Genomic DNA, 25,453 nt, shown 5'->3' with positions numbered 1-25,453 from the left:
TGTGTGTGTGTGTGTGTGTGTGTGTGTGTTTGGTAAGTGGTTGGTAGTCATACAAATGCATAACAGAACACAAACAAGACATTTAAGAGAAGTAAAAACCTCATGACTAAAATGACACTTGGATGTCAATATCTTTTGACTAATTAATAGTAGGCTACAATAGTTAGGCCTATTTTACGTTTCACAAATTCGCACATCAAAAGTCGTTACGTGACGCTTAGATTTTAGTTCCACTTTCAGCCACTCTAACTCTTTAAACAGTTACAACTGATATGACTTCCTTGTGCAAAAGCTTCTGTCGTCAGAGACGAAATTCAGCATTAACCAACTTACCAAGTGAACCGAGTTTAAAGACAAACAACGCCCTTTCATTTATATAGCGTATAATACTGCAACTACTGATATTAGTACTTTGAAATTCGGTAACATAATTTACTAAGGAACGACCGCAAGATGTTTAGAAGGAATGGTAAGTTAACTTTTTTTTGTTTTGTTTAGGTTGCGGGAGTTGAAATAACACGAATTCATGAAACAGCAGCAGAAGGCGGGTCAAGTTATACAGTACATTATTATCCATTTGTAATTTCTAAAATGTTTTTGATTATATACTGTGTAATGGTTGGTTTTCTGATGCTGTATCTTTTTTTTTGTTATATATATATATATATATATATATATATATATATATATATATATATATATATATATATATGGAGAGAGAGAGAGAGAAAAACGTTAATATTTAACTTCCAGTCAGATGAGAATCGGCCTGCTGTATTATAATAATATATAATAGTTTGGTGTTTGTATCAGCTTACTGGTCTTTCAGTGGATGTAATGTATTTCTAATTAACTTGTTTTTTTAGTTTTGAATTATATTAATTTCTTAATTTTATTAAAACTTACTGTGAAATCAAAGAATACATCAGTGTGGCCGATCGTCTGATGAAACAAACTAAATTAAATTTTGACGTAAAAATGAGTACTAACAGCAATGTTTTTAAGCTCGTATACACTTTGTGTATGGTTTTGAAACATTAGCACACATTAACACACACTGCAGCTAATTTATAGTGAAAACTAGGGCAAGCCCACCGACTGATAAACCAATATTTATTTTTTGTTAAAAAAGTAAACTAAACATATCCCCATCCCTCCCATCACCACAGCGCTATTTAATTAACAGTGAATAACAGTGTATACCACACTCATTATGAACAACATTGAACATGAGACACTAAATATTTCCCCAACAAAAACAGCTACTTTCAGAGTACAATATGAACACTTCTCTACATGAAGATCGTGGTATTCTGACAAGAGGCATGTTTGTACAAGCAGCTTAGAGCTTCCTTTATAACACCTAACCTGCATCCTTAGACATTGCATGAGCAGTTAGACTGGTACAGACTATGTCACATCCCTGTGAGAATAGGCCATAGTTGTTAAGCCAAAATGCTAGGGAAAATTTATGAAGCAAGCTGAATAGAGGATTCTCCTTCTGGGATTTAGATGACTGGGGGTGAGTCGTTCATAAGCTGTCATTTTCTAATAGCTGGGTGGAAGTAGATGGGTTCTGGAGGAGTCGTCATCCTTTCCTGTCAACAGTTTTAAACTAAAACAACAACTTGATGATCTAATTGCCTGTAATTTCTGGCCACAGTAAGTAAGTAAGTAAGTAAGTAGTGTGGTTCTGATAAATATAGCGGTACACGTCCTCCACGTGTTGCTACAACTGTTTAAATAACGTACCTGTAATTCGTCTTTTCGTCTTTTCATCAAAAATTGTGATTTTTAAATAAACCTGCTACCATTGTGCTCCTATTGCCCCTAAGTACAATTACATTGCATTTCCTTTGTGGCGATTCTGTTTTGTCATTTGGTAAAGTCAGTGTGAGGGAAGGCTATGTTTCATAACTGTTAATATCTATTTTGTTTCGCTCAACCCGGGTCAAAGTGTGTCGACCCACATCCTGAGGTGGGTCACTGGGACCCAGGTCAACCCAGGTACAACCCAGGTACGTGGTTTCACACAACGCAGGAATGTGACCCGGGTAGGAGTGCCAGTGTGAAAGGAGCTTCAGAGTGGAACTTTTTATTTTTGGCTTCATACTCGGTACACAAAATGTTGTGTTTAATTGTGGCTGTCAGAGAAGGAAAACAAACACGTGTCAATTTTTTTACAAAGTTGATGCTGCCAATGTGTCAAACCCGCTCAGACGTAATTTGAGAAAGTGACTTCATATATAAATGTTTGTTACACATTGCATTGCATTATTCCCCCAGGAGAAGTTTTGTTTTTGCTAATTGGCACTTACAATGTTGGTTTGGCCACTGTACTTAAAACATGCTGCCCCTTTTTATATATTAAGTTAAAATATGTCTCAAAATTGTACAAATTATTCAGAAGTCTTTACATATTGAAAAAGAATGCAAATATAAAAATAAAAAAACAAGTGAGAGAGAACGCCTGACTACAACATGTCCACATGCTGTATATAATTAGTTGCAATTCTGCTAATCTTTGCTGTCGCTGGATTTCTTGATGAAATGGTATTCCTGGAAATGTCCATGCAGCAGGCAGTGCTAGTAAATATTATGCCATGCTGCCTGCATGTGAAGACTGAATGCCCACTATTTTGCTGTGTCTCAGTAGATCATCTGGTATGCGTCTGAAGAGGCCCTGAGAGGCTGCCAAGCAAATTCCTCCATGATAGATGGCAGTAAAATGGCTTGGCTGTCTCAACATGTTTAGAACAGAACAGTTGCAAACAGAAATATTTTTTTCAATCTCAGTTAACATGCAGTAGTAGCCTCTGCTTCAGTGATTATACTCGCTGATACTTCTTGTTGATGTAACTCAACTTTTTCTAACTGTAAAAAAAAATATTTACCATGTTAATAGAAATAGAAATAGTGATTTCGAAATATTTGTTCGGCATGAACAGATTTTAGTGGTGTAGAAAACTGCCATTGATGTCGTCAGTATTGTTTTAATGTATCTCATGAAACACGATGGGTCCAAACTGAATTCTGTTCGTGCAAATGCAAAGTTATTTTAAGGATAAAAACACCAACTGCTTCTATCTAAACCGAAGTTGTCTCTTGCTGATTATTTAGCATTTTGTATAAAAATCAGCAGATTTCACAGATCCCGATTAACATTGGTCTTGGACTACCTACCCTACCTAAAAACACATCAGTCCAAGATCAGTGTTAATCAAGGTCTGTGAAACTGGATGAATATTGCATTTTCTGCAAATTTAGCAAAGTATATGCACCTCTTGTGTATTATCAGTTTTAACTTAACCAAGTTTGCAGGAAAGGCAATATTTTCTGGTTTCGTAGACTTTGATTAACACTAATCTTGGACTAATGAAATGTTTTAAAACTGAACCAAGTAAAAAAAATCTGGTTTTGGTCGGCCATTTCCACTCTGGGTCTGAATTTGATATCACTTGTTTGCTGGCTGTGAATGAAACCTGTTTATCCAATCTAAACCACAGGAGTTAGAATTCCAATGAAAGTGAATGACAGAGAGATTCCACTTGTAATATAATATGATATAAAACCTTAGAGTTTGTTGTCTTTAACATTATTATTAATCTAAGACAAGACACTTCCACCAGCAATATTTTGGTAATAGTAGAAGCACTTTTCTGAGTTATGACTCACATGAAATATGATTTTCTTTTTTTTTTTTTAAAGAAATACTTCAGCTGTTCTTGTTTTTGTTTTTTTGTTTAACATAGCTGGCTGACCAAAGAAAACTAAAAAAATATTTATGGTGAACAAAGATGCTAGAACATGTCTTCATGTTATTATATAACCATGGAGAAGTACACTATGTATGACTAATTATGTTTTTGTGTGCAGTATGCAGCCAACAACATTGTTTTGATATATGATAGCTGCATGTTAAGTATTGCGATTCTGATGTAGAGGTGGTGTCTGTCTGTCTGTTATTTATTTATTTATTTGTATTTGTTTTACCAAACTATCACTCCTATAAAAAAAAAGGGGTTTATTAAAGACTGTTTAAAAACTCTTTGAAAAAATGTGTCTGTGTCGAATACTGCCCCAGTACTTCATTTTTTCAAGTTTTCATCATACTTACAATTGGGCTGAAGTGAGCATAAAAAAATCTCAGAATATCGAAGTAAAAAACAAACAAAAACACATGGCCTTACATAGATAGTCTGGACTGAGCTTTATTATTTGAATTTGGTTATTTAAACCGTGGGTAGGCCTGGGTACCTGTCCTGTTTAAATATACCCATCCCAATCTGAGTCTCTCTTTACTACCCAATTATAAGTACGAGAATTGAGAGAAAACTGAAGAAAGGAAAGTATGTGTACTTTATACAGTATTTAACAGTATATGCAAATAAAGGATCGATCCTTTTGCTTAATTTAATGCAAAGCTTTTTATTTTGATCTTTGAATGTGTGTTTGTGTTGAGGCTGTTTGAATAACTTTGTGTGGATGACTAAAGCCACGTGAGTACGTGCCCAATGCCTGACAGTGCTAACACAACACAAGCTACACAGATGCACACCCTAATGCAAGAGGCCTGACTTCCTCCTATTTTGGTTATGAGATAGTGTAGATCAGCCATGTGTACCTTGTTATGGTACAGGGCTTCAAAGAAAAGCATGCCACTGTTTTGAAACTGGGTACAGTACTTCCTTTAGTTTCAGGGCCGGAAATAGCCACTGTTGAGCTTATCTTTCACTGCATCAACTAATACATACTGTACTACTGGCACTGACTTGTAGTAAACAGGACATTTTGTTTTGTTTTTTTGCAGAATCAAAATGAGCCACTGTGTGCTTTATTGTGTTATGTGATGTGGTAAACACACTGTTTTTGTTGTTTCATCTAGTATCATTCATTAGAGAAATTTCCCTGTGTGTTGAGTAAACGCTATGGATTAAATGTGCAACCACTATCTAATGTTTGAAATATAATTAGTAGATTATTTATTGGTATGTTTTGGGTGATTAAGCATTCAGGTGGAAATTTGGTAAGACACATGGACACAATGGTAGCATCCTGTAAATAAAAAATAAATAAAAAAAGAGCTTGATTTTACCTTAAACTCCATTTAACATTGTTTATATGAATGGAGCATATACATACTGTACAGTAACTGAAAATAAAAATGAAAGTTTACAAAAAGGACGGTGAATGGCAAAGTATTTGCAGTTGTAAAGAACATTAACATTTGCTGAATCAGAAAGGTGTTGGCAGTGAATTGCTATAAGAAGTCTAGCCTCCCTTCCCCTCTTCAGATTTACTCAGGTTTCAGGCCAAGCCACAGTTTCTGCAAAATACGTGGAGTACGTGCCTGCAGGCGACAGTGAACTGGGCACTGACACCAATATCATTATCTGTGCATACTAGAGTCTCTTCAAACTTCATGTCTGTCTGCATGGAGGAAAGAGAATCGGACATTCTGCATGCACCTCTACTGAAAAAATAGCTGCGGAAAAAAGGGAAGTTCTATTTGTTAGTTGTATGTATGTATGTATGTATGAAGGCTGTATTTGCATCCCGAGCCATTAAAAAAAATGGGATAATACATCAAAAAGTGACATCAAAAAGTGGTCATTCCTCAGGGGTCTCTAATCCTGGTCTTGGAGGGCCGGTGTCCCTCCTGGTTTTTGTTCCAATTGCACCCTAAATTACTTAATTGGTCCAAATAAGCTTCTAATAGGCACTTAATTGGTGCAATTAAGTAATTTAGGGTACAGTTGGAACAAAAACAAGGCCCTCCAGGACCAGGATCCGAGACCCCTGCTCTACAGGAAAATTAACTTTGACCCACCCATTCGACTCCTCGAGACTATCACTTTCAATTCAAACACAAAATGTCTCGTTTTCAATCACTCGACAACATCCACAGTACCGAAATGTTCACTAATGATCAACAAAATGCGAAAAATGTAAAGCTGGTACATTCGTATTTCAGATAAACTAAACGGATAACGACATAGAACGTCTGTACAGCACTGAAAAACAATATATATATATATAAAAAAAACCTAACTGTGATGCTGAATCCCGTCTTTAATGTTAGCATCACAAGGGTATCCACGTATTACATAAAAAATAACAGGTGGGCCTCTTCGGTGAGTTACAAGAATATAATTTCATCAAGGGTTTCTGTGACTTTATAAATTACTCGACCTTTGGGCTCGTAATATATGACGTCACAGAAACACCTGATGAAATTATATTCCTGTAACTCACTGAAGCCCATCTATTATATATATATATATATATATATATATATATATATATATATATATATATATATATATATAATTGATATTAATGGATTTGTAGTTGCGGTGTAAATCATTTTCTTGGATAATGAGGGGCTTATAAACAAACAAAAAATGAATAAAAACCCACAGCTTTGTCCCACAAGGCGGCAGTAAGCAGCAGCACTTGTCAAAGTGAGGAGAGGGGCAGGAAAGGGGGAGGAAAGGGGGGGTTGGGTTACAATACCACGCCTTGGAGTTGCGTCACCCGAGTCACGTTACTTTGCCGGCTTGTCTGTTTAAATACAGGATCAAGAGCACACTTTGGAGATTGAATTGCCGGTATAGTTCAGGGACTGACAATTTATTCATCAATTAACAAATCTAAATATCGAAGTTTTCTGGAAGATTATTTTAAAACTCCGTGTAAACTTATAATACATTTGTTTTTGGCATTGGAGAACTACATCGTTGCAAAAATGTTACATCTGCGTTGTGATTAGTAACTTTTTCTTTTACACTGCTTTGTCGAAACGAGTTTTCTCTAACCGATAGCCCAAGTCCCCCAATTACTGGAACTTTTATCGGTTTTTTTTTTATTATTATTTTTGTTTTCTTTTTTTTAAACCGCGATGCCCAGGGAGCTTACACAAAATCGAATAAAAAAAATCTGGATTCCTTCAAAGGATGATAAACCCGCCATACCTCGCAGTTGTAAGTATTGTAGTTTTTATTTAAACTGCTGCTGTGTGAGAGTGTTTTAACATGTGCGGTTATCGGTTTTATTATATGGATTGCCTAGTGCGGGAATATGTAGATTCACTCTGCGTTTTACTAGCGTCATTCACCTAAACTGAGCCGGGATTCCAGGGCATTCCAAGTAGTACAGCAACTGATTTATGAGCATCAGTGGGGGGTTGCTGCATAGGACGCGATTGTAATGTTGACATTGAGTTAAAATTACGACATTTGTGTTCGGTAGGAATAAACATGTAACGCTTCTGAACCAGCGACGTCCATACATTTTACAGTCATTTGATTAACACTACGTTTATTTTGTTGTAAATTAGTATGAACGACATAACAGAAAGTGGTGTAAACGAATCTGTTGCTGGGAAGGTGTAGCCAAAACACGCGTAGGCTGCTTCGCATTGTCCATTGCTAGCCTATCAATAACGGAGTCTTTTTTTGTATTATTAAATAATATTCAGAAGACAAATGACAGCAGGTAAAATAGTTGGGGGGGTTGTTTTTGTAGAATTTATTTTCTTTATAATATTTGTCAGAAGCGGGATTTGAGTCCCGATTTTTTATTTTTATTTTGCTGGCCGCAGTGTTGGTGTGACTCATGAACAGCCCACCCACCTACTGTCGGCTGGTCAAGGAATTCCAGTATGACGATATACGGAACCCCGTCATTGCACAGCAGTGTTGAGATGCTGCGCTATTGCCGGACAGCTGGGCATTTTAAAAAGGAACATAGTTTCTTGAAGACCAGGACATTAGCTGTAGTACCATGGTCAGATTATATTCTGTGCTTTCCTAAATAAATACAATTTGGAAGAATAAACAAACATAAATACGATTTAAATCAAATATTGGTAGGCAGGAGACAGTGTGTGGTACTGTAATCTAAGATAGTTAAAAAAAAAAAAAAATATATATATATATATATATATATATATATATATATATATATATATATATATATATATATATATGGAAGATCCCAATTAAATTGTCAATGTCGGGTTCTTGGTAATTTCCAAGGTAGTTATTAGATCACGTGGACACATTGTTTAGTCGGGTGTGTCCAAAGTAACTGGCAGACCTATTAGGTCGCTTTAGCTATATTGTGACGTGTTACAATTTGATTAACATGACATACATACTACGTAAAACTAAACCGACTAAGGAATTTGAAATAGTATATATATGTGTGTGTGTGTGTGTATATATATGGTAACCTTTTAGCCATGGGATAATGCATAATAAATGAAGGAAAAAAACCCACACAGGTGATAAACGGGGTGCTGCTGGTATAGTGAGAAATTTTACAGTTTCAAAACAAGAAGCTTGATTAGAAACGTTTCACACTTAATTTACACAGTAAATGACGTGTGAAACACAGCAAGCAGTACGTTTTTAAAAAAAGGGTCTGCAGTAGTCAGCCAGTGCTTAGTCACACGCCCATGCCCTGAATGGAAATTAGGTAGAATACTGCACAGTGAATGTGATGTAATAAATATTGCTATAGTAACCATTGAGAATCTCGGCTTGCAGGGGATGGGGGACTGGGGACGGAACTGTAGAACAGAGGTGGAAATTATTTGGTTTCCTGCTAAATTATGATTTCCTGCAAAGTGCAGATTGTATTGGTCAGCATAGCAGTTTCTCCACTGTATGTACTGTCAATGGGGGTTGTGTATTAGAATTTCTGTAGCCTTTGAATTACTCAAATGCAAACATACTGTACTCTATACCCAAACTGGAGGGGTGTTAGCTGGGCAATGCGATGCAGATGCCTCCGAACTGCCTGCCTTGTTCAAAACCATTGTGCATGACCAGGTTCCTAACCCTCCATATCAGTTTTAGGTTTTCTAATTTATTGAGGAATGTTTAAAAAGCACCTCACAAGTGAACGAGTCTTGCATCGAGATGTAAGGGTTACTGGTTCCAGTAGCTGGTGGTGCTTCAGGTTTAGTGTGTGTGTGTGTGCCTGCTCTCAGTTTTAGTTGGTTTTGCTGTTTACAGTGCATTTGCCAGTCATGTAAAATAGATATTGTTACATAACAAGCTATTTTCAAATCAGACAGAATATGTGTGTGATTTTATTTCAGTGTTTTGTGTGTGTGTATATATAATCAAAGTTAGAATTTGGGGTGCAGGACAATGATTTGTATAACATTAATCTCATGTGAACTGTCTATTGACTCGGGTCACCTTCAATTAATATTGACAACATTCCACTGTCTGTACAATAGATAACAGAACGACACGAAGAAAAATGGGTCATATTAATATCTGATTCGGGGGTAGAAAATTTCCAAAATCTTAATGTGCCCGGTGTGGTATGTGGCTCTAAATTTTACACGCCCAAATGTGAAATTGGAAAAACACATTTCTGCTGCTGGTGATTCCACACCGATACATGACTGCATGTCCTGCTGTGTGTCTCGTGCCAACAGTCTCAAACATCCAGTGTTCCACAGCTGCATCCTCTTTGTTGCAGGGGCTTGTCGGGGCTCAGCCCCGGAACCTATGAGCGCGCAGAGTCATATTCCCGTTACCTCTAGTTATAAATCTTATAAAATGCTTTCTTTTTAAATTCAACACAGTTGTATCAAGTTCTTGAGTGAGCGCTGACAAGACAGTCCGCTGCCACGTTTGTAGCCTATTTTAAATTATTTTACAATTTCAGCTTGAGTGCCTTTAAGTAGGATGACGCTGGCTGCAACTCTGTTGTTTTTTTAATACACAAATAAGCTTACTTGATTTTTAAAAACGTCATGAACGATACAAGCAACTTCTTACACTACTTACTTTTGATTTAAATGAGTAGTACACAACAAAATGTGAAAGCTGAACATTAATTTAAACAAAGAACAACGACAAAGGGGGGAGGGGGAACCGGCCAACATAGTTTAACAATGGTGTAGTCAATGACACAAAATAACATTATTTTAAAATAAACTATAAAGAATGCTCAATTTGAGTCTCTGATTTAAACGCTTTTTGTTATTTCTCACCAGTTTCGGTAATGCATTGCAAATACAATACGTTATTACTCCGACAGCATGATAGCTTAACCAATAGCAGCTCAAAACACTCCGGCATCGGGTGCACTGGGACGCAATACTAGAACACACAAGATGCTGGATGGAAGTGTTGTGGGAGTAAATATGGAAGTTTAAATCTGTAATAAAGTAATCACTTGGTTTTGTTTTAGGGCATTGAAAAATTGCAGGTGCCCGACTCGGTCATGTAAGCAATTTTTTTTTTATATGCCCACTGAAATTTGTACTTGCTGTACTTATTCGTACTTAATTGTGATTTACTTCATATAGGTGAGATCAAGTAGATTTATCAGGATAACATATTTGCTCTGGTTTGGGATATTAGGAGTACTATAACATGCTGTCAGTTGTAGCCTTTTAAACTCAAGAATGAGTTTAAGGGAAAAGCATTTTTATTAACAGGCTTTTATAGCAGACATGACTGTTATAAATATCCCCGAGGTGTTCTCTTTTACAGTTGGATGTTGACAGTATAAATCATTACATTTTATTCATTGCCTTTCAGAAAGATGGCATTCTGAGACAACAGCCAAGCCTTTAGTCATACTAATATAAAGTGACACTCGGCACGTACTCCTCGTGCCTCGCATACTGTCAGGATTTGGGATTTATATTGGGATTACCTATCTCTCTTATTACAGTTTGTACCTTGATGTTAATGTGGGTTACTGGCACTTGCCAGGTAAAGAGATCAGCCTTTGTACCGACTTGCTTTTTTCCTTTATTTCTGAGACACGATTAGATTGGTTCACCCCTATGTCATTATACTGTACAGAGACATCTTCAGTTAGTTCTACAAAACCCTTTGTCATTTGAATCAAACTGGATTTTCTTAAAGAAAACAAACACAAAATACTGTAACGTCATCTGTTCAAGGAATTAAATCTTCTAAGGAATGCCTATGATCCAGCATTAATATGGTTCTCAAGCCAGCATAGATTAAGTGGCTTCTATTTAAGTGCCAGTATTGTAGTGTCATTTGCACAGGGTTGCTGGGGCTATGTGCATTTTATTGTGGTTATGATGTAGGGCCTTGCTATCCGACTCAAGCCCAGCTTGGACCTGACGTTAAATGTTGGGTTTGGGTCGGGTGTAGTTTGTATATTATAGTTTGGGCTCAGTCAAAGTGTGGATAATGTCGTCTTTTTTTTTTTCTCTTCCTCTGTATGCAAGTGCTTCCTAAAACTCACTTCCTGCTTCCTTTTTTTGCCTGTCAAAAAAATCTTGCGTGAGTGAGACGCTGCCTTGTGTGGCAAGGACTGCACGTTGGTTAACCGTAAATGTGTACGAAGGAGAGATTCTGTACATCCAAAATATGGAGGCTGATTGAGTAAAAAAAAAAAAAAAAAAAAAAGAGGCGTGTGTAGAAGTGGAACGTTGCTGAAAAGGGTACATCTAAATCCACTGTTTGGGAAAAATTGCGACATTATATTCCTTGATAATAAATGTCCATGTGGCTTTGTACAATGCAAATCTTGCAAAATAATACTGAAATATGACTGTAAAATGATGGGAAATTCCATCTCTGCAGCAGCACACTGAAAGGACAAAATCAGACACAACAACGCTAATGACAACCTTTAACAACCATAATGTCAACCAACATTTAATTAGACAGCATGAAGTAAGTGTTACGTAATTAATACTAATGAATATTATGTGCTCCAAAACAGCTGGTGGTCCCCACCTGACAAACTCGCCCACTGTGATAGTCATGGTCGGACTGCCTGCTCGTGGGAAGACCTACATTGCAAAGAAATTGACACGCTACCTCAACTGGACTGGAGTCCCTACTAAAGGTTTGTAATGTTTTAAATTTAAAGATTTTGTATTCGTAACCTATTTATCTTGTCCGCCTCTCTTCTATGGAACAAGGTTAAGTCCAAGTAACACCTGCTTTAAACTAATAGATGATTTACTTATATATTTTTTATTTTTTTACACTAGTGTTCAATGTCGGGGAATATCGTAGAGAAGCAGTCAACTATAATTCGTATGACTTCTTCAGACCAGATAATCAAGATGCAATGAAAATAAGAAAGTAAGTGAGACACCCCTCCACCCCCCCCCCCCCAATTTAAAGATGTCGCTTCATTTTATACTATGTATTTCATTATACTGTCTCTTTGTATTTTGCAGGCAATGTGCCTTAGCTGCTTTGAGAGATGTCAAATCCTACCTATCTGAGGAAGGTGGCCAGCTTGCAGTAAGTCAGTTTTGCATTAAGCCTACTTCCAGAAGTTGTCAGAAAAGGTTGCCTGAAAGTTGCTTTTTTTCCCCCTTGTTCTTGCTGTTTTTAGGTCTTTGATGCTACCAACACAACAAGGGAGAGGAGAGACATGATCCTTAACTTTGGCAAAGAGAATGGATTCAAGGTCAGGACACATTTTGTTTTCTACGAACAACTCAAGATGGATGTAACTTTTTATTTTTAAGCCTCAGAGATATAACATACTACAGCTTAATACTCGCATTAGTACAACACACTCCTGATCATTTATATTAATGCGCCTTGTTGGAAAACTCAGTTAAATTGACACACAAACTTGATATGAATAATGTTTTAAAGAAGCAAATAGATTTAAGCAAAGTCCAAGCACTGGTGGTAGTTCTGTTGCAGACTTCAAGATCTTTTAATATTCACGATGTTTTAAGGCATACATGTTTAATATGCTGGCTGATGTGGATCTGAGACGACGCAAACTTTTCTTCCCCTTTCTTAGGTGTTTTTTGTTGAGTCTGTCTGTGAAGATCCAAGTGTTGTTGAGACAAATATTATGGTAAGTCTCAAACAAGTATTTCAGCACTTGGCATATATGTTGCATACAAAGTGAATGATGTGTAAAATTGTACCAGTTTTAATACTTGCTTAGATACTTTTATTTATCAATTTCATTAGACATGTTTTCTTAAAAAAAATTAAAAATAATTTGAAAGCCATATCAACAATGAAGCACCAAGCAGCTCCAAGGTAATGTTTTATTGTTTAAAAGCAGTTGTTAAAGTGGCACAGCGATGAGAACTTCTTCCCCCTTGATGGTCAAGGTTTCTTATGTCTATACAGGAAGTCAAGGTGTCTTGTCCAGATTACAAAGACTGCAATAGAACAGACGCCATGGACGATTTCCTCAAGAGAATAGAATGTTACAGGGCTTCATACCAACCTCTGGAGCCAGATCACTATGACAAGTATGCACATTCGCATATGATTTGACAGCTGAAGTCCACTAATGTCTTTAGCTTGCTACTTTAGATTAAAGAAGCTTTTTTTTATTGTTTATATTTCATTATTTATTAATCCATTTTATTGTATGACAGGTTCTATTTATTGATCAGCTATTTGTTAGTTACCATTTTTACTGATTTGGGTTCTGTTCCCTTTGCCTCCCCAGGGACCTTTCTTTCATTAAAGTGATCGATGTTGGTCGCCGGTTTTTGGTGAACCGTATCCAGGATTATATCCAGAGTAAAATTGTTTACTACTTGATGAACATGCATGTCCAGCCTCGCACCATCTATCTGTGTCGTCATGGGGAAAGCGAGCACAACCTCCGGGGCAAGCTTGGGGGAGACTCTGGGCTCTCTCCCAGGGGGAAGAAGGTACATTGCCTTCTAGAAAGAGTGAAGAACGTTTCTTCTTTGTTTGTGAATGGATTAAACTATTGATTTTAAACCTTGTCATATAAATTCAATGGTTGCTGTAGAAAAGAACACTGCTTTTTGAAAAAAAATGCTGTAATGGGGGTGGGGGTGAAAGAGAAAATGGTCACAAACTAGAAATCTCTTGCTTTCTTTTTGCATACTGTTACGCCTTCACTGCATGATGGCTCAGTGTTGTTGCTGGCTTCCATTTCCACAGTTTGCGAGGGCTCTGTCTGGATACCTTGAGGAGCAGAACCAGAAGAATCTCAAGGTGTGGACAAGCCAGCTAAAGAGGACCATCCAAACTGCCGAGGCACTGGACATGCCTTATGAACAATGGAAAGCACTTAACGAGATTGATGCTGTAAGTATTCTTATTGTATATAGTTCTAACGGTATTGTATATTTATAATGGGGTGTTTAGCTATTTAAATTCCCAACTGTTTGTCCTTATACATCAGCAGACTTTGGCCTATTGATAATGGCCCTTTGTACTTTTTCCATTCCTACCAAGTTTCAAAGCCATGACTAGTTTGTTATCTGTGGGTTGCAATTTAATGTCACACATTAAACACACGCAATGTGTTTGCTGCAGGGAGTGTGCGAGGAATTGAATTATGAAGAAGTCAAGGAGATGTACCCTGAGGAATTCGCTTTACGTGATCAGGACAAATACCATTACCGCTATCCAACTGGGGAGGTATGCCATCACCAGCAATTGACTCCATCTCTGCGTTCTGCAGGCTTGTGGTTGCTGAACATGAGACTTGTATTTTAGTTTCTGAATATTTATGGCTGCAGTTTTGAAAATGAAAGTATACCTCAAACACAGTGGATTATATTGTTTTCCAAGATTGGCAGAGCAATGTTCCCTGAAGTGTTTCTGTTTGATATTTTAATGTAATGGGCAGAAAGGGAGAGATTTCAAGAGGAATTGCCAAGGAATAAATGTAGTAACTCAAACAGCCAGGGAGGCTAGAGTAGCCTTTTAACGTTGAGCTGTGTACATTTTCTTAAGTCTGCTACTCCTTCAGGTCCCTCTGTTCCGAGATCCTATATCCCTGAACTGTTAAGCATGTAGGGCTGGTTTTACCGACCCTGATTGGTACTAATCGTGGTCTGCCTTCTCCAATGTAACATTAGCTAGTCCAAGATCAGTGTTAATCTGGGTATGTGAAACCAACCAGTAGACTTTGAAATATCTACATATCTTTCAAAAAATGAGGAGTAGGCTACTGCTTTGCCCTATTCCATGTGTTCTTAGGCAAATTCTTTAAGCATTTTATGAGGGGAGTGTTTTAATAATAACTTTGACATAGCACCCTTCACATCAAGGCGTCTCAGGGTGCTGCACAATATGAAAAAAATATTCCTTGAGTATATTGGTCCCCTGCTTCTCCTTGTTGAGATTGAAAACGGTTGTATTTCATTTACCAGTTCAGCAGTTTCAGTAATTTCTCTAACTCTTTGTATTTTTTGTGTATTTTAAGTTCTTACTAAAATAAAGCTAAATATTTGAAGTTTTCTTTTTTCTTGCTTCTAATGATTTAAGAATTGGTCACAAGAGCTAAACCTAGTTAGTGGGGGCAATAAGAGAGCAGTATTGTGGGTGTGATTTGATCACTTCATTTGGGATCGGCTAAAACAAATGGAAGTAAACGCATGAAAATATTCTTGTTTGAAACTATGCAATTGGAATTTTTTTTTTATAGCCAAGTAATTGCTACAAAAAAAACTTGCGACCAGATAATACATTTAGACCAGTCTTGCTGCATATTCCTTGCTGAATTTACTGTAATACTGTTCATGCAATGCACACAAGAACATATGCCTATTAAATTGCTGATTCATACTGGTATGCACAATGAAGAACAAAAATGCAAACCTTCCCTATCCTAGTGTAGCTGATCAATGCACTCACTAAAGGTGCCTGTGTCGTCTGTGTGTTGTGATTCCAGTCCTATCAGGACCTGGTCCAGCGCCTGGAGCCGGTCATCATGGAGTTGGAGAGACAGGAGAATGTTGTCGTTGTGTGTCACCAGGCTGTCATGAGGTGTCTCCTGGCTTACTTCCTGGACAAGAGCGCAGGTACAATGTCTACATGGCTTCCTAATCTGTGACTGTATACCTTGCCCCCTTTTTTTTTTTTTTTCATCTGTACAGTTCTCTCTCTTGTACAATTTTAACACAAGGTTCCATATTGCAGATGAGATGCCCTACCTAAAGTGTCCTCTACATACAGTACTGAAACTGACTCCTGTTGCATATGGTAAGCCTTTTACAATACACCACCAACCATCTATTCATTAACACCCAGCTGCAAACTGTAACTTTTCAGACTAATATTTATAAGTTAGTTTGATAGGTGACATTTAGATGCCAGTGTGTGGGGGAGATATATATATAAAATAAAAATTGCTGACAATTGCAAACAACTTTGTTTTCTTGTTTCCTGAAGGCTGCAAAGTTGAATCCATATATTTGAATGTCGAGGCAGTAAACACCCACAGGGACAGACCAGAGGTAACAATTTCTTGCCGGCTAATTCTTGGCCATGGGAGTTAGATTGTAGATTTACTTGGAGGGCTTGTGATGGCTGAGTTGTTATAGTGAATTATTGAACAGTACCAGCCCAAGGAGATCCCCTTTCTGTGGGGGTGGGGGTCCTGTATCCTTGCACACGGCTCCCAGTCCTTCTGCTTCTGCAGTAGCTGTGTTTAATATTGACAGAATACTCAAGTTTTGCTTACACCCTCCCCACTTCTCCTTTACTGTCTTTGTAGTCATTTCCTAAAAGGAAACAATTCCAATAACAATATTTTATAGTATAAAATATATAAAATATAGTAGAAGTAGGCTGTACTTGCTATAACTTCTATGCTACTAACTTTTTCTCTCTCTATCTCACTGTCTCTTTTGCTTTATGCAGGATATAAAGAAGGGACCTAGCACTTTAATGAGGCGCAATAGTGTTACCCCGCTGGCAAGCCCTGAGCCTACCAAAAAGCTAAGAATGAACAGCCTAGATGATCATATGGCATCAACTTCATCTGCTCTGCCTGTGTGCATCGCCTCTGACATCCCCACTTCTCTACCAGGACAAGTTAGTTCTCATTTTCATTCCTTTTTTTTTTTTATATTTCAATTTGTACAGTGCTTCCCCCCCCCCCCCCATACCCACACATCTTTTCTGCTTTAGACTTCACATACTGATCGTCCTGTCTACTTAATATTTTGGTGTTGCATAGTTGCATGTACAATGTACAATTTCCCTGTTCGTTTACATTTCATGGTTTTGAAATGCCACGTTAATCCATCTTGCAAAACGCACTTTCATTTTGTGGTCAGCAGATTACCACATCTTTTGTTCAGTTCCTTTACCAAGTTACTCTCTTCTTTCTCAGCCTTGGCTTGGCACAGCTTGTCTGTAAGTACTTTTTTCTTTACTTTCTTGTCCTTCTACCTTATTAATTCTCTAAAGAATGTCAGTTCAGCATTAGCTTTTGAGTGCAACCGAATGTTCAACTGAAGTAACGTGCACTGCTGGCACAGGGCCTGAACCCCTGTGGGTTTAGTAGAGTGTTGATTAATGAACTGTCTGCTGCTGACAAAACCAGTATTGAAACCTATCTGTAAGAGTTAGCTTTACTGTTCTGATCTGCACATTTGTATTGGTTTAGAAACAAATTTTGGCCATCGGCAAAAACATTTCATTATATAGAAATGTTTAAGAACAGCAGCTATCCGCCAAATAGAACTTAAGATCCTTCTCCTTGCAGATCTGTTGAACAGTCCCTTTTTGTCTTTTAAAGGCTCATGAGCTAATTCACTCGCTCTTAAATTTAAGGACAAACATGGTTGCACACTTACAAGATCTGTACAAATGGTGCATGCTGCTGGAAGAAAATACTACAGCCACCTTGTGGAGGGTAGATTACTTGAGCTTTGTAAAATTTAGATCTAAACTTGAATTTAAAATGAAGCAGATTAACTGAAACAGGAAACCACGTTGCTGAAGAGTGTAGATCTTATGTGCAGTTAAAGGGCCTGCCTCCATTTGTAAATGCAGCACCACTTTCATCAGTAGCTAGTCTGCTGAAAGTTGTTTATTGCACCTTGCTTAACATTTAAATTCCCCATATACTAATTCTGTACTTGCGGCTTACATGGTCTGTTTCACAGACCATGATCGGCACTAGTCTTGCACTAAATAATGTTATGTTGGCTAAGATAGTCTACAGTTAGTGCTAATTGTGGGGTCTGTGAAACTACCCCTAAGTGTAACTAATTTTGCAACTTGCTGTTTTCTGTTGTGCAGGATTTTAATTTTACTAATCTAATGTTAGTCAAATGTTAATTAACATTTAGCAGCCCATTAAATGCTGCATAAGTAAGGTTTTACATGGCTAATATCTCACTAATTCTGGTTTAATTTTCCTTTTCTTCCTTTTTTATTTCATGCTTTAAGGCGAACAGTTTTCCTTTATCTCAAAGTTTTCTCCTTACTAATATTTCAAAGGTAAAAGGCTTGTTGGCTACTGTTTTTTAGTTCTTAAGCGATCCTATGGACAGAAATCTTGTGACATAACAGTACCTGCATTTGTAGAGATTGCAGTAGACCCTAAAATTAAGTACTTGTGTGCCATATTGGAGCTGAAGCCATGTGTCTTAGGCCTGTTTGACATTGCATTTATTTTGAAGGGTTCAGGAGGTATAGAATGGAAAGTGCTAGGGACTACACAATTAGTCTTGAGGAATGAGTTGGCTTTCACTGCTTTGTAATTTGAGGAGATGTGTGAAGTTTCTATTCATTTCAGATTAGTCAAGTACACTGTTTGTTTTCCTTTTTAATTTGTAATTGTAAGAAAGTACTCCATTCCTTCTTTCAAAATACTTTTCAGTGGAACATTGTCTTAACTGCATGCAGGTGTAGGAATGGGATTAAACAAAACCGAATAGCCATTTACACAGGAGACAACAAAAGCCTAAACTTCGTCTCTTTTGAGGGAAGTTTGTGTATGTTGTTTATATAAGAGGAACAAGAACTGGTCTTAAATGACTCAAAGCTAAACCAAGACTTCTGACATGTAGATTTATCAGAAGTCTTGGTTTAGCTTTGAGTCATTTTTATAAGGGAAGAAAGAAACCCCTTTGGAAATCTGCATCACAAAAGGTTACAGATGCCTGGTCATCATAAATGAGGCAAATAAGAGTGTGAATACTGTGAATTTATCAGAATGACTAATAACAATGAACAGTCAGTCAGTCAGCCAGCCAGCCATCTGTTAAAGCAGTTGCTTTAGAGCCCACAAATAAAACCTGCTTGGCTTTAGATATGGGTGTGCCTGACTGGTCACACTTCTAGTTTTGTATGTTTACATGCTGGTGTTGGTTCTGTGTTTGCACGGAAAGTACTGCTTTGTACTGTAACTAATGAGATACTAACAGGATCACTATGCTTGGTCTGCTTTGCCTTTTGTAGTCTTTTGCCTTTTGTACTGTGACAATATAGAGCATTTGCATTAATTAGATCATCTGCTTCATTTGCATGCTCTGCATTTAGCACATTGGTTCTTGATTAATTTTGTACCATAGTATAGCGATACAGCTTTACTATGTGGTAAACCCTTTTCATTTCTTTATACCTTACACAGAACATGAAAAGACCTTCAGACCTACCTGAGGCAACGCATGATTGCCACTGAACGCCCTGCTTGTAATTCCACCTTCGTTTCGGACATTGCTTAGTGCTGAACCCTACGAGTGCACAGGACTTCTCTTTGTTGCGTCTTTTGGTCATCTGGACTGGGCTGGGTGTATTATATCCAAATGCATTGACCATTTTCACATCTGAGTAAATGAAATGTCATGCCATTGTAATAATTTGTAAGTGCTTACAGTACACAAATTCCTTTTTTTTTTTTCTTTTTGTAAAACAAAAAATCTCATTGTAGAGATCTTGCTGGATATTTGTAAATAGTGTATGTAATGTAAGTGAATGATACAGGGTAAACCAAGCTAAAATATTTGTGGTAAGCTGTTCATAAAATGATGTAGTCGTGGTGCAAAGACTGCTATTTCTCAAGATCCTAAGTGTCCAGTATATACAACTTAACAAATAGAAGAATGCTAACTTTACTCTAGGCAAATGAGTCCTTTTAAAGTGTAAGCACAAATTAGTATTCTGAATGCCTGTTAGAAGCTGGCTATTTAGCAATTATTTTAAAAGGGTCACCATTGTGAATATGCCTGGTGACTCACATTTACAGCAAACCTAGACTACCCAATCTATTCTATTGCACTTTAAAAATTAATGCAGATATTTTTAAAATTACACCTTATAGCGGAAGTCTTCATGAATACATACAAGAGTATTTTTCCAGTACTGATTTCTTTTACCATTCTAAGTAGTTCTGTACTTGATGTGTCTGACTCCTGCTGTTCTGTTTTATCGATACTTTTTTAATAAGTGTGTTTTTAATTTTACAATTAAGAGAAATTTTAGTCAAAACTACTACAGTACATTTTTAAATACTCTGCACTCCACCAAAGTTTCTTGCCAGTTCTGTAACATTACCAACAGTAAATCGCTATTCTGAATGGGATGCCAGATTCCTTTTTGTGTGAGATAAGATTGTTCCAGCAAATCTCGGTGCAAATCTTTTTTACATAGACAGTACATTCACTGTGTCAAAAAACAGCTGTCACCTTTTGCAGCATAGAATGTAGAGTTGTCTGGATCCCAAAGGTGACGTGTCAGTTTGGGAATTGACTTGACTGACCCAGTATCATTTGAGGTTCTTGACAGGCTTTCGATAGTTTTACACTCCAATGACATGTCAATATTCAGTTGTTACCAAAAACTTTTTTTTTTTTTTGGTGGTACCAACCTGTCACTAAAAAATGACCTGCTTATTGTAAAGGGTGGCTCTAATGGGTAAGTGCAATTTTGAATTAGTTGTGTTCATTTTTATCTTTACTGTTTTTAGTTCTTTGTTTTCTTCTCCCTGTTAATTGTATTGTTGTTAATTAGGAGTTCCTTAATTTGTTATTTGTTAGGGAAGAATTATTCAATGCAAGCCACCAAACTTTGTCAATAGGGCCTATGTGGTTTAAAGGGGGTGAAAAATAAATGTTTTTAATTGAAAAGCAATATTTTTATTGTTGTATTGTGACTGCACTCTGTGTATGATTTAGTCTGTTTTGAACATGCACAAATCTGGATAAACAACCAGGATCTTTTTCTAACTTTGATTACAGTATTGAATATTACCTTGTCTTGTAGAGATGCTGTATGCCATCAAGTGGTTATTTTTCAGAGAGGTTAACCATAGTGCCTAGTGCCTCTGTCTTGCACAGTAAACATTGCTTTGTAAATGAAGTAGCACCAATCAAGGGCTTCTAGCAGAACTTCGGCCCGTATCTAATTGTTTAACAGTTGCAGTTGGCAGCCTACTGTTGTAATGTAATTGTCTCTTCTCTTAATATTGTATTTCCTTTATCTTTTGATTGAAGAACTGAGCAGATCTGTATATTAATGTGTTTAAGTTGGCCTAAACACTTAAGTATATACGGTTAAAGTTGCAAATACATTTACCTTTTAAGGAGGTTGTCCCTTTTTTTAAAAAGAGAAATGCTGCATGTCAAGTTTGATTTAAATGACAGCATATTTTATTTGACTATTTTAAAAATAGCTTTTTTTTTTTTTTTAAATGACTAGTTTAAAAAGTGTTTCTGTTTTGGGACCAGTCATTGTAATTCTTATTTATTTATTTTTGCATTTTTTAAAAACATTTTTAGTTTGAATTGCAGAAGAGTAGATGTATCTATGTTATAGCTGTACAGAACATGTTGTAAAGTTATAGCTTGCAGTAAAAGGATATATTCACATGGGACACTTCTGGTCATCTCTATTTAAAGTAAACTGGATTACTGTGTTCTGTATCTAATAGCCGTTTAGAAACCTCAGCCTGTCAAAGCAAGTATTTTAACTTCATACAATTTGGGCATTTATGTGCTCCTTTGTACTTGAACTTTTCCTTTTTTCTTATTTATTTTGTATCCTGTACAGCTTGGAATACTTGTTTTCTGATTTGCTGGCATGTTACTTGCTGTATGTTCTCTACATAATTGTTTGAGTTATAGCTGAAATAAAACAAGAAAAACATAGCTGTGTCAAGTCAATCTGGATATGCCTTTCAGAAATGTATATAATTTGCAGTTGCAGGACCAACAAATTAGATCTTGCAGTAAAATTCTTGCTTGAATTTACTGTTTTGTATGTGTTGTCGTTTTTTTTTTTTTTTTTTTTTTTTTTTTTTTAAGTCTTCGCTCAAATTTTTTAACTAAATATTTAACAAAAATGAACTAAAACAGCAAATATGCTAAAATTGCAAAAAACAGTATATGTGCACTGCAGTTCACACACATTCTAAATTCCATTGACAATTTTAACCTTGGACAAGGCAAAGATTGGAATGGTATGGGCCACTTCTATCAAGGGAGAAGGTGAGGAAGGAGAAGAGGGTAGAGGTAGCAGAGCCTACAGAGTTGGGAGAAGGAATCGATAGGGTAGAGGTGAGAGAGCCGGGGGGAGAGAGCAGAGGTGACTGGGGGTAGGTTGAATATGGAGAGAGGCGAGAGAGAGAAAGATGGAGTAGTGATCAGAGAGGGTGGAGGGGCAGCAGGGCCTGGAGAAGGTGAGGTCCAGTTGATGGCCGGCTTTGTGGGTAGGAGGTAATGGAGAAAGAGAGAGAAGTTGAAGCAGTGAAGGAGAGGAAGGAATCTGGAAGAGAAGGTGGGGTTGGAGAGATGGATATTGAAATCACCTAACAGGAGAGTTGGGGTAGACAGAGAGGGGAGGGAGGAGAGGAGATAGTTGAGTTCATCGAGAAAGTGAGTGAGAGGTCCAGGAGGACGGTACAATACATTTAGCAGGAGTTGAGGAGAGGTTAGTTGGACAGTGTCAAATTGAAAGGTATTTGAGAGGACAGGAGTTAGTGTTATCAGGAGACTGCCAGGTTTCAGTGAGAGCAAGGAAATTTGAGAGAGAGAGAGGGGTGGGATGCAAAAGCAGAGATGAAATCAACTTTGTTAGCAGAAGAGTGACAGTTCCAGAGGACACCAGAAAGAGTTGTGGGGGAGGCAGAGGGATGAGGTTAGGGGAGCAGCGGCAGAGAGAGGACAGAATAACAGGTATGTGAGAAATGGTCATTGCAGGACAGGTGAGACAGATAGGTACAGTAGTAGTGGGAGCAGGAGCGGTGGGGGGAAGGATACAGTCCTGTCTAGTAGTTGGCGTCTTCCAGAGTGCCGCTAAGTTTGGATTTTCTTCAAAAGCATCTGCTCGCTGGACTCCCACAGCTAGACTCCCGACTCTTTGGTAGAGTTGCTGTTCGTTTGGCTGCCACTTCATGCTGGCGCACAAATAGGCTAACTGTCTATTATATTAAACTGCGCTAAAGACAATACTTAAGCAATACAATAGTTTTAATGCTCTTCAGTGGGATCACACAACTACAAAATGGGGTGTGGAAACCAATCAAATTGCAAATCAACCTCTATTCAATTTAACCTCACCTGGTACTAATCACAAACAGTAGATCACCTAATTAAAACAGCACCATCTTTATAATGTTTCTTCAATACAGCTAATGTTAATTACTTGAAGCATGATCACTTACCTATCTGCCTCTGACTGGTTACCTAAAGATTAAATACATTGGACGCCATGGGTTCTATTTTAATGAGCTAAACAGGTTGTTTTTCTGTTTTTTTCTTAATGTGAAAATTAAAATCTCATTTAGTGTCCACCCTAATCCAGTTACTAAAAAACAAACAAACAAACAAAAAAAAAAACAGTAGTTCTATTAGCGCTATTATCTATTATCTATTGATAGGTAGGAATGCTTTGTTTGGCAGGTTATTAGTGAACTCCTGGTAATGTTAACTCCACTTCTTATTGTCACCATTTCTGCCCAGTCCCTTTTGAATGACACATTGAGCAGGTTTGACTGTACTTGTTTTTACAAGTTACCCATCAGTGTTGCTGTGTAAGCAACCAGTTTTTCTCTCATATACGCTTTCATTATTTTTGTTTTCTACTTTTGTGGGTTTTTTTCATTTGGTGTGCTTTCATTTCTTAATAAACGCCAGTCTTTTACTGTTCAGTCAGAGCTCACTGAATAAGACGTCACTAGTCTTGCAGTATGGTGCACCTTATGATTTATATAATATTAATCTAATGATTGTTCTTTTTGTTTATAAATACAATACAGCATTATGGCCCCTATAATCTACTTAAGTTTGGTAAAAGATTCCCCTCAAGGGAGGCCTGAGAATTGACACATAAAAAAGAACAGGTATGTTAACCTAAGTACTGCATTTAAACTCGATGAAGTTTAAATTTTAGATAAGCAAAAGTTTTAACAAGGTAATGGCAGGTAAAGAAAATTACTCCAGTATCTGAAGAGGGCTTTCCCTGGCTTTGAATTGCCAGCTTAAAGGATTATTTTAGAGAATTGGGCCTTTGTGTAAGATAAGGTCAAATTGAAGCCACATCAAGGTTTTTACAACAAACAATTTCCTTTGAATTGATATTTAAATTTCAAGCAATTGCTGGTGTCAAGATATGCTACCTCTAAACGGCAGGGAATGTAGAATTGTATTGTCCTCAAGCTATCTGACAAAAGTCTTTTTCCTGTGTCTGCTACATTTGGCTGGTGTTTGGGACTTAATGGGCCCTATTCACAGAACTTTAAGGACTGTTTTAAGTAAAGTTTTAAATGAGTATTGTCTCAATTTACACAGTGCTCTGAAAAATGAGAATAAGCAAATAAACCTGTTCTAAAAAGTTTTAAAAGGTCTCATGAACTGCACACTTAGTTAATAAAAGTGGTCTTTGACAATACACTCCCAGTTTTGTGAATATGGCCGACTTTTTGCAGGGTTAGAAAATGCCAACCTAAGTTACTCCTGGATATTAGTTTAGAGTTTAGAGTTAAAATTCAGAATAGACAGATTAGCCTACCAGTATTATCACACAAAGCATACACAGTGAAACATTTTCAGAAAATCTTTTCAAGCCACATGATAACAGTGGAATTGCCTAGTGATATAGTCGCACCTTAAACATAACAGCCACATCTACCGGAAAGAAGGAAACTTCCCGGATTATTTGTAATAACTGGAAATGATTTCCTTGTGTATTCTGGTCTTTAGATTTATTAATTAAAAAGAATGATGTAAATAAAATAAATTGTGTTGCTAAGTGAGTGATGCAAAAAAACACTCTGCTTGCGATGCCTACCTTTTATACACTGGTTTAAAATGTATGTAACACACAATCAGTTATTGTATCTTCTCTTTATTTTGATGTGTTTTTCTCGAACAAGCACCTTTTAATTTCTAACAGCATAACTAAGAATGCATTGCCAATTCTTTTAAATGATTTCAAACACTGTTTTTTCAGAAAACCTTTCTTTAAACCACAGCAGAATCACTCCTCCACCCCCACAGAAAATACATTAAAGGTGGTATCTTTCTTTTTCTGTTTATTAACAATGTCAATGAAACATCTGTCTGAAAGGAGTGCCAATTGATCATCCAACACACTGGTTTCTGATAAAGCAATGTAAACTATGCAACAATGTGGCTAAAAACACAACCATCAGACACAATATACTATAAAATTGAACAAGATAGTAATATACTGCAGGTTTAAAGGAACTAGAGATCATTCAAAGA

At 37.0% G+C, this 25,453-nt stretch overlaps 1 protein-coding gene across 4 annotated transcripts; it reads left to right on the top strand.

The window, feature by feature from the left end:
• The first annotated feature begins 252 nt into the window (after positions 1-252).
• LOC121319863 (6-phosphofructo-2-kinase/fructose-2,6-bisphosphatase 3-like) lies at positions 253-21,875 on the top strand. Of its 4 annotated transcripts, none has more exons than XM_041257764.1 (17): positions 253-469; positions 11,740-11,865; positions 12,014-12,107; positions 12,206-12,272; positions 12,367-12,441; positions 12,790-12,846; positions 13,131-13,255; positions 13,459-13,666; positions 13,926-14,072; positions 14,304-14,408; positions 15,667-15,796; positions 15,915-15,977; positions 16,167-16,231; positions 16,638-16,811; positions 17,113-17,135; positions 18,177-18,227; positions 19,363-21,875. In XM_041257764.1, the coding sequence occupies exons 1-17, from the start codon at positions 454-456 to the stop codon at positions 19,367-19,369; spliced, it is 1,533 nt and encodes a 510-aa protein (XP_041113698.1). In that variant the 5' UTR covers positions 253-453; the 3' UTR covers positions 19,370-21,875. The 4 variants fall into 4 exon arrangements, with proteins under 4 accessions (XP_041113698.1, XP_041113695.1, XP_041113697.1 ...); XM_041257761.1 differs by lacking the exon at positions 253-469 and adding an exon at positions 6,593-6,983; XM_041257763.1 differs by lacking the exons at positions 253-469; positions 18,177-18,227 and adding an exon at positions 6,593-6,983.
• The last annotated feature ends 3,578 nt before the right edge of the window (positions 21,876-25,453 follow it).

Source organism: Polyodon spathula, chromosome 8 (assembly GCF_017654505.1).
Source record: "Polyodon spathula isolate WHYD16114869_AA chromosome 8, ASM1765450v1, whole genome shotgun sequence".
Lineage (NCBI taxonomy): Eukaryota > Metazoa > Chordata > Actinopteri > Acipenseriformes > Polyodontidae > Polyodon > Polyodon spathula.
The sequence above is the reverse complement of the archived record's forward strand: the minus strand, read 5'-3'. Positions and strand labels throughout refer to the sequence as shown.

Excerpts from the sequence above, each read along its gene's own strand:
- LOC121319863 (XM_041257761.1), top strand. The coding sequence starts at position 6,902 with ATGCCCAGGGAGCTTACACAAAATCGAATAAAAAAAATCTGGATTCCT. Across the intron at positions 13,256-13,458 it reads GAGCCAGATCACTATGACAA|GGACCTTTCTTTCATTAAAG; the intron begins GTATGCACATTC and ends TTGCCTCCCCAG. Across the intron at positions 14,409-15,666 it reads ACCGCTATCCAACTGGGGAG|TCCTATCAGGACCTGGTCCA; the intron begins GTATGCCATCAC and ends TTGTGATTCCAG.